The sequence below is a fragment of the Orbicella faveolata genome, unplaced genomic scaffold (assembly GCF_042242905.1).
Source record: "Orbicella faveolata isolate gen_17 unplaced genomic scaffold, um_ofav_v1 contig_24, whole genome shotgun sequence".
NCBI lineage: Eukaryota > Metazoa > Cnidaria > Anthozoa > Scleractinia > Merulinidae > Orbicella > Orbicella faveolata.
The window spans coordinates 8948348-8957500 of NW_028301552.1; the positions used below are offsets into that span (position 1 = coordinate 8948348).

The 9153-nt window shown below is 37.4% G+C and overlaps 1 protein-coding gene across 1 annotated transcript in view; it reads left to right on the top strand.

Moving 5' to 3' along the window:
• Positions 1-453: 453 nt before the first annotated feature.
• Positions 454-9153, top strand: part of LOC110052668 (polypeptide N-acetylgalactosaminyltransferase 2-like) — a 15671-nt gene continuing 6971 nt past the window's right edge. Inside the window, exons 1-9 of the mRNA XM_020758814.2 lie at positions 454-881; positions 3309-3478; positions 4351-4449; positions 4806-4873; positions 5273-5338; positions 6510-6631; positions 7293-7380; positions 7824-7911; positions 8542-8645. Coding sequence (XP_020614473.2) covers positions 660-881; positions 3309-3478; positions 4351-4449; positions 4806-4873; positions 5273-5338; positions 6510-6631; positions 7293-7380; positions 7824-7911; positions 8542-8645 — 1027 coding nt within the window. The 5' untranslated portion in view covers positions 454-659. The remainder of the gene's footprint in view (positions 882-3308; positions 3479-4350; positions 4450-4805; positions 4874-5272; positions 5339-6509; positions 6632-7292; positions 7381-7823; positions 7912-8541; positions 8646-9153) is intronic.

Genomic DNA, 9153 nt, shown 5'->3' on the forward strand with positions numbered 1-9153 from the left:
ACCCCCGTCCTTTTTATATGCGAAGTTTCCCCCCCCCCCCCCCCCCCCCCCCCGCCGGGCGGGCTACCCGCTCTGATCTTCAAAGCTTGTCGTATTGCAATTTGAATGTTCCGGATATCGCAGTCGCAATTCCGTCTCCCTGCCCATAGGGAGGAAACAAGTGAGTGGGTCGACTCTGTTGCTGGCCCCTTAGGTACAGTGAGCAGGAGTTTTCCCGGCATTTTATTAAGCCAGGTAAAACTTTTATTTTGCGCAGGAGTTTTGTGTCAAATCACGATTGTTGAAAGTTTGTCAACTATTTTTGTTTTCTTTTTTAGCAACGTAACTTAAGCAAACTGGTCCATGGTGTAAAGGAGAATTCTGATTGCTTCTCTGATCTGAGCGGTCTGAATTTTGCAACATGATTACTTTTCAACTGGGAATTCTTCGTCGAATTTCTTATGCCTTCATATCTTTACTCTTATTTTTTATTTATTTACTTTTTTTTTTTTTTTTAATTTCATCATTTGAATCTTCCAAGTTCTTTAACACATCACCAGATGAAATTTCGATATTATAAACCGAAAATGTCCAATGTCTCCGTGAAATAAATAATGACCAGATGACATGCTAAGCCTTCTTAGAGTGACTGAAGCAGCGGTTACTCAGCGATAACTCCAATGGTTAGGTACCTGGTTACCAAGCATTTCGTAACGCTGACTGAAAACCACATGCATGCAAAATTGCAATGTCAATATCATACACGAAAAAAAATCATTCCGAGCTGCATCATGATCATCAGAAAAAGAAGAGTTTTTATCATCTTTGTGATAGTAATATGGCTTCTTGGAATACTTTATTTTACATCGGATTCGGGACTTCTACGGAGCGAGCCGCCAAAGGTAAGAAGGAGAGCGTCGATTTGTACCCTAATTTTACAGCCTATAAGTTACAGCCAGATTGTCAAGTCATCGACCTCTTAATTTGCTACTAATTTAAGGCAACTTTAGCGTAGTTTACTTTCACTGAATGGGTAATTCATGGAACAATGAGCTACCTCGCAAGTTCTCTGAAGTGTCAAAGATTCCCATTGTCTTTTGTGCACTTCGTTTTGGTCTCGCTGCAGGGAAGCAAGTACTATTCTATGAATAATTTACGATTTTTCTGAAGGTTTGTCTAGAAATTTTACTCCTCCCTTAGCCGCTGGTAGTTTTGCATAGATTTGTAAGGTAGTGGAGACGTTTAGCTTTTTAAATTGCAAGTCTACTGCAGGAAAATATATCTTTTGTGCCATCTTAATCCGATCGATCTAACAAGAACTGAAGTTTATGATACAGTATTGAGCTAACCACAAAAGTGGGAAATCATGCCAACAGGTGCCACATAATAAAACCAAGTTTCTTGTCTGATGTTTTTTCCAGAAGAACAGAATTAAAAATATGGTAAATTATATTTGATACATGTATACTTCAGCAGATATCATCATATCAACAGCAGGATTATTCAGACTTTAAAATATTTCTACGCCGTATTGCGTTTCAGTCTGACCAGTAAACTTAGAAAACGGTGCTATTCCTGACTATCGAAGTGCTTACTATCAAAATTGGTTATTTTAAAAACAAGCTACGTGAAGGCTTGTTTTGCACTTACACAGCTGTGAACAAACATCTCACAGATAAATCTAATAATATGTCATTTATTGGGGACTGTCTGCTCCTTTCCAGTAATAATTTACCCCATGTAAATTGGATGTGTAAAGGTCTGTTTTGTTTTCACAATTAAATACCTTCTGTAACTGAAATCGAGGACTTTTTTTCTAATGGTGAATTTTGAAATACTGCTGATTACAGAAAATATGCCTGGCAACAGACACTTAAAGCCATTATAAATTTATGATTAATGAAAGTTTGCCAGATTTGTGATTTGTTCCAATTATTTGTGCAGGTCTACACATATATGTATACAGCTACAACCTTCATGCAACCACTCGAAATAATGATCATAATAAAGCAACACAGAAATACTTGTCAACATCCCCTTTTCTCCTTTCAATGTTGGCAGATAGTAAGTGATGTAAATAGAATTTCCGTGCCAGTTGAAATTGCTTAATTGTTGATATATTTACACAGGGCTGGAAGGGGTAAAATGTGAGAAAACCTTTAGTTACAATACAGTTTTGTACGTAAAAGATGTTCGTGTTGGTACATGAAAACTTGTATTTTGTTTCTAATAGATTTGTATTCTTTCATCAACTTGCTTACAGGAGTTTTGCTGCAAATTTTTTTGTCTGATTTCTGGTTTATAAAATTACTTTAAATTTAGATATTTGAAGGAAAACACGAGAAAGAAATACATTTTTCTACATAACTATAACACCAAATTAAGAAGTGTTATTATGAAATAATAAAAATTCAGCAGGGATGAATGTGACTGATGAAATGATTAGGATGGCAAGTTCATGTAGTCCGTAATCTTGATACGATAAGCTACATGCATGCCATAGACAGAGCATCTTCACAGGCAATCCAATAATAATTTATTTTATACACAGTATAATGAACTGGAAAAATGTCCAGTATTTTTTTTTTTTTAAGATACTCTAGGTATCTCTGATGTAGCTCTTTATATCGAGATTCAGATACATGTAAAACTTCCCTACCATTAAAACTTGCAGATTTTCCCCATCACAAAAATTTCATTCCAGTTATTTTCATGATTGTTTACACTACATTCTCAATTGAGGGAAGGCAAATATGCTGTTTTGCAAGATGTTTAATTTCTAACATAGTGCTAAGGTCCAGGGGGGTAATACAAATGAAAAAACAAACAAACAAACAAACAAAAAACACTGAGGCTTAAGAATGAATCTAGATACTTTCTCTTGGTTTTAGTTCCCTAAGCCTTGACACCATGTTAGAATTATTATTAAATGAAAAAAAAAAAAATAGAAATAAATAAAAATAGATGATAACATTCAGAGAGGAAGCCACATCAGCCTTAGATGGTTTTCATGCAGGTCCTCTCTCCTGGTCAAATTGGAATTTGGAGATGTTGGTTTTTGTATAGGGAGGAAAACAAGAGAACCTGGAGAAAAGAGATGGCATGAACCAATAGCAAACTCAACCCACACATGACACCTGGCCAGAATCGAACCCAGGCCATATTGGTGGGAGGCAAGGACTCTCACCACTGCGCCAACCCTGCTCCCAAAATAGGAGGAACTATTATCAGTAACATTTATGAAATTTGGCCTGTTGTCCAGGTAACAAATTATTTATTTGAGTTACTTGTTAAACTTGCCTTTACTATATTGTTTGGTTTTTCATCAGTATGTTCATGAAGAAGAGGGAGTGAACAGGCCACCTTTCAGTGCAGAAGCTTATCTGAAAGGAGGAGCACTAAAAGATGGAGAAGATAAATACAATAGGAATCAATTTAATCAAGCTGCTAGTGATGCTATTGGAGCAGATAGAAGTGTTCCAGATACTAGACACTCGCAGTAAGTTGAAGCAGTATATATACATACATGTATGATATTAAATGTTAGTAGAATTCTACAAGTATACTAATGCAAATGCTGCAATCTGATTGGCTGAGCCATTGAACAGTATCAGTCTATCGTTCTTCCAAAGTTTTGGAAGAAAATTTCGATGCAAATGGATAATTGAATTCCCGAGAAGTCTAAACGAAGGACATTTACGGTTTCTTGACTTTTAAAAAAGTTGAAATTATTGAAAAAACTGATGCGCGCAAGCACACAACTTCAATTTTAAATGACAAGTCAATCTGAGCGATCTTTTTCAGGCGCAAAGTTTAATAATACATCAAGAAAATAATTGGAAACCGTTATTTGAAGTAAATTTCAGTTAGAATTCTACTAGAACAATTAGATTATTCGCTCTCGATTTCTATGAGGCAATAGTTGATTCGGCCTTTGGCCTCATCAGCTATCACCTCATAGAAATCTCAAGCTCACAATCTAATTGTTAATAATTGTATTTAATACACCCATAACCAAATACCATTTTTGGGATGAATGCACTGCAAGAAGACCACTCACAGAAAATGCAGACTGCAGGACGGTAGTTTTTCTTTTCTTGACAATAGATCAAAGGCAAAGATTGAGTGAGTGGAAATGGCAGTGGAACCCCGGGAACTTGGCCATTTTAGTTAAAGGGACTGTTCTTCAAAATAATAAGGAAATGACTTACTGAGCTTTTGTTAGAGTCAGAATATAGTGGCAGTAATAACAAGGTGACTGTAATAATGGGGGTGGCTGTAAGGCAAGTTTCAATCCATTGTACTTCCAAGTGCATGTATGTAGTACATGTAACTATATTAATTTATTCGTTTTGTTCTGTTTGTTTTCAGATGCAGGTATGAAGAATATCCTAAAGATCTTCCTGCAACTTCTGTTATAATAACATTTCACAATGAGGGAAGGTCCACACTTCTTAGAACTATTACAAGGTATGTTGGGTAAATTACGTTTCCCAGTAGCAAAAGATTTAAGACTGAAAATGCTTTACTTGGTCGCCAGTTGAGATGACTACTACCAATTAAATGTTGCAGAAGAAAACCTCAGGAAACTTATATTTAATTGGTACAAATAGGGTGCAGTGGGGGGGGGGGGGGGGGAAGGGTTAGGGATAGTACATTGAAAGAGTAATAAATAAATATTACTACGACAAATGTATAGTTATTATTGATCTTCCAAGGAGACAAAATTAATTATTATTGTTTCTATGTACATGAACAATGTACATTTGTACCAAACAAGAAAATCAGAATTTGTAACATTAATTTTGTTGTTGTCTTCTTTTCAGTATATTAAATAGAAGTCCTCCAAACCTAATCAACGAAATAATTTTGGTAGATGATTATAGTGACAATGGTAATTCCACATTTTTTCTTTTGTTCTTTAACTAATGTTTTTGTGTTTGATACAAGGCCAAAATATTTAGCTTTAGATGCCTATCATTCAGTCAGAACTGAAGTGGAAGCACTTAAGCGAGTGAGCAGCGTGTGATGGGAATACATGTACACTAAATTGGATGTTTCGTTGGAAAAAATAGTTCTCTTGCTACTACCTACAAATTGATTTAGCACCCAGGAAGGAAGGATAATCTTTTAGCCATTAACTTTTATTTGATATATGAAATTCTCAAGTTGTGAAACTTCAATCATACGTGCACATGTATAAAAAAATACTGCTTGAGTATAAAAGACTGTTTTGATTTCACTCTGCAGTTGATTTTACCTCTGTTTTTGTTGTTATTGTTTTTGTTTACAGCTGATGATGGTGAGCTCTTGCTGGGTCTCCCAAAAGTAAAGGTTCTTAGAAATGACAAGAGAGAAGGTACAGTACATGTTATATGTTAAGTTAAGTTTACTGTGTACACATCATCACCTTTTAAACTCATCACAAATAGATGAGCTTGGGAACTGGTGCCTAAAGGGTTGTGGGGATCAAAAAGCCGTAAGCTGAAGGGAGGTATCCATGGCAACCCTAGAACAGGGAACCACCCCAAGAAGCGAACAAAACTCACTAACTCCCTAGAGAAACAACAACTTGAACTTTCGACTCGCATGTGATCAGGTCGTCCTCCTTGAAACCAGGGCAAATTTGTGAGCCAGCTGGTGTCAAACAAATGATTTCTTCAGAGTTTTTCTCTATTTTGACTTGGGAGGTATAACAAAACACTTAATGACTGGTCCCACAGGAAACAGTGAGTTTCATTTCCCTGATACTCTCAATGTTCCCTGAGGCGAAGCATCATTGAGGGCTTGACACCGCCTGGCACACAAATTTGCTGAGGTTTCAAGGAGCACGACCTGATCAAATGCAAGTCAATAGTTCAAGTTGTTGTTTCCCTAGGGAGTTAGTGAGTTTTGTTCGCCCTAGGGAGTTAGTGAGTTTTGACCCACGACACGTGACACTTTCTCCTCCAATCGAAAAACGTATTTGAGTTGGGAGGTATAACAATTTCAGTTAAATGCTTTCGAGAGCGACGAGCGAATCGCAAATAAATGCTTACCGTTCACAAGCGCATCAAGAATGGCACTGTCACACTGAAAGGTAATAGTGGAAACAACTTACTGTACCTGACCGAATACTTACCGAGAAACCAGCAAACCAAGAGGGAGGGTGGCTCAGAGGGAGCAGGAATCCACAAAGATTCACTATCACAAGCTGCAAGTGATGCGAAAAGACCAGCTAACTAAATTGTACATGTAGTGCAGTGAAGCACAAGAGCCCTGCAAATTCCCTGAGGGCCAGTGCCCCACAGGTCACATAATGTCAAAGGAGAAACCACTGGCTTTATTTGTTCGAGTCTAACTTTTCCTACATGTAGATTACATTTAGCCACATAATACAGCTGTCCCTTCAAGCCACTTTCACATTGTACTGCACAAAAGTATGATGGAAGGGCCCAAAAGGGCCTTTTGATTATTTCATTTATTTCTTATTGTCCACACCCAATGCAGTTTCATACACTGATTCACGCCATTAATGCCATCTTTTTCAGGTTTAATACGATCCCGTGTGAAAGGAGCAAACTTTGCCTCAAGCAAAATATTAACTTTTCTTGATAGTCACTGCGAGTGCAATGTTGGCTGGTTAGAGCCATTGTTATATAGAATTGTGCAGGTAGGAATAAGTGCTGCTTTCTCTGTTATCAGTCTAACTTATCTTGGTGATACTTGAAAGTCATGACTGTAGCATGAAGCACATGTAGCTCGGAAATATTGCAGTTGTTGTTGTCTTCAAGCCTCAGTAGCTTATCAGGCTGGCACTCTCATATGGATCCATACTGGTGCATGGATCCATACTGGTTTCCACCGTTTTATGGAAATCAGTCAGATTTTTCAGAACGACTTTGAAACCCAGGAAAAAGGACTTTAGGAAGTTAAAATCCAAAACATTACCTGCAGAGCATGGCCCTGGACGCCTTTAGAAGCTGGCACCTTTGGCACTCGTTGTTTTGGAAATCGGTCATCATTTTTCCTAGATCTGCATCTGGTGTCTAATGCATGACTAGGAGTATTTCTGGGTGGACACCAGTTCCTTGCAGGGTATTCCTCAGCATTTAATTTGCCCCTATTCATTCACACACCTGGTTAGAGAGAGGGATGTTGGGAGTATGGTAGTTTGCCCTTACACACAACACAGTGATCCCATCCATGGTTCAAGTGTGGGCTGCCTGATCTGGAGTCCACCAATGTAAGCTGCCATATACCTTCTACAGAGGTATTATTTTATATTCTCTCTGAATTGGTTGCTTGACCGTGTATATATTTTACATTTTCAGGATAGAACAGTAGTAGTGAGTCCAATTATTGATGTAATCAACATGGATGACTTCAATTATCTTGGAGCTTCAGCAGACATCAAGGGAGGTAAGAGGTTCTTTGAGTCAAGGAAAATTGATTTCCTTCGAAGAAAAGTCAGAGAAAACTGAAAATCATGATACCAACTGTTCAATACCATTGAACACTGGAAGAAACATTTCAGGTCACTGTGATCTCAAGTCGCACTCGAGGTTAAAAGGATGACTGTATATGTAGGCTGGAGGCTGCTGCTACCATATCTGACATTTTGCTTATATTTAGTCTGGGAAATTTAAGGAAAAGTTAGGAAAAAAATCAGGAATCAAAAAAATGCTGATATCTGTAGCAATGGATGTAAATAGATGAACTTTGTGCCATGACTTCACAGTGTTCAAAGTGTAACTTAGAACTTGCATCCTGTTATACATTTCCATTTTACGTGACCTTTACTTGTCATTCTTTTCATGTGTTCACAGTAGTAATAATTTGTTCTATTGCATCTTTGTTTTTAGGGTTTGACTGGAGTCTTCATTTTAAGTGGGACAGCTTAACACCAAAGGAAAAACAAGCAAGAAGAAGCCAGCCTGTCGCTCCTATTAGGTACAGTTGTACATGGCGGTTATAGATCTACTCCTGTCGTTGGATGTACACACAATACCAGTAATAGTTTTGAAAGTAATATCGCATTTGCTTTCGTTGATTTTAATGGTGCATCGCTATGCTAAGCGATTTGTTTAAAATGCTTGCGCCACTTTCTCATCCAACCATTAGGAGTAAGCTAAGCTACACCTATTTGCTTTGAGTTTTGATTGGTTCATTGGATTGTCTGTGTGCTTTGTGATTGGCCAGAGCTATTACTTTTGTTTGGTTTCACATCACCCTATTGAAAACTACTCTATCACCCTTTTTGTCGCTATGACATAGTTGTTCGCTAAGTGTCATGGTTATTTATGTATGTACCATGTTATACAGTAGCGTATAGCGCGGTTTTCAATTGAGTGTCGGAAGTAATCAGGCAATTACTTTGGATTTGGTTTTGTTTTCACTATGGTTTGAGATTGGCTGAATAGTCTAATACAAAGTAATTGGTTTGGTTTTGGGTTTATGACACTCAATTGAAAATTGCTCTATTTAAAAATCGTAATGAAGTTCTGGCTATAAATAAACGGAGGATTTCAACATTGACGTGAACACAGATCAACTTACATGAAAGTGTATTGTGTTTCTCAGGACGCCAATGATAGCCGGAGGTTTGTTTGTGGTAGAGAAGGCCTGGTTCGAGAAGCTAGGACAGTATGACGTCATGATGGATATTTGGGGCGGAGAAAACTTTGGTATGGGTGTGGCACACTGTTAGCAAAATAATTAAAACTGTTCAATTAAGGTCTTCCCATGAACCTACAGAAATAAAACTTACTTAATCCCGGTTTTATTTAAGAAATAAAGAAGCCTAAGCCGTGTATTACACTATTACACGACGGGCATTTGAAAACACGAGGGAAATGAAGAAAACACTCGCCTGCGGCTCGTGTTTTCTACATTTCTCGAGTGTTCTCAAATGTCCGGAGTGTTTTATCACAGTGTAATACACGGCTTAGACTTCTTCATTTACTTTATGATATGGAGGTAAAGTGACGAAAAACAAGAAAACACGCTTTTTCTATGTTTTATACTTATAACAGTAAATTAAACAGGAATTAGTATCAATAAGCTGAATAGTAGATGGTTTTTAAACACTATAGATGCTATAAAGCTGTTGTGAAAATGTTCTATCTTAGCTTCATAATCGGTCATTTGACGATATGTTAACAAGTTATCATTAGAACGAGGCTACAGTTCCAC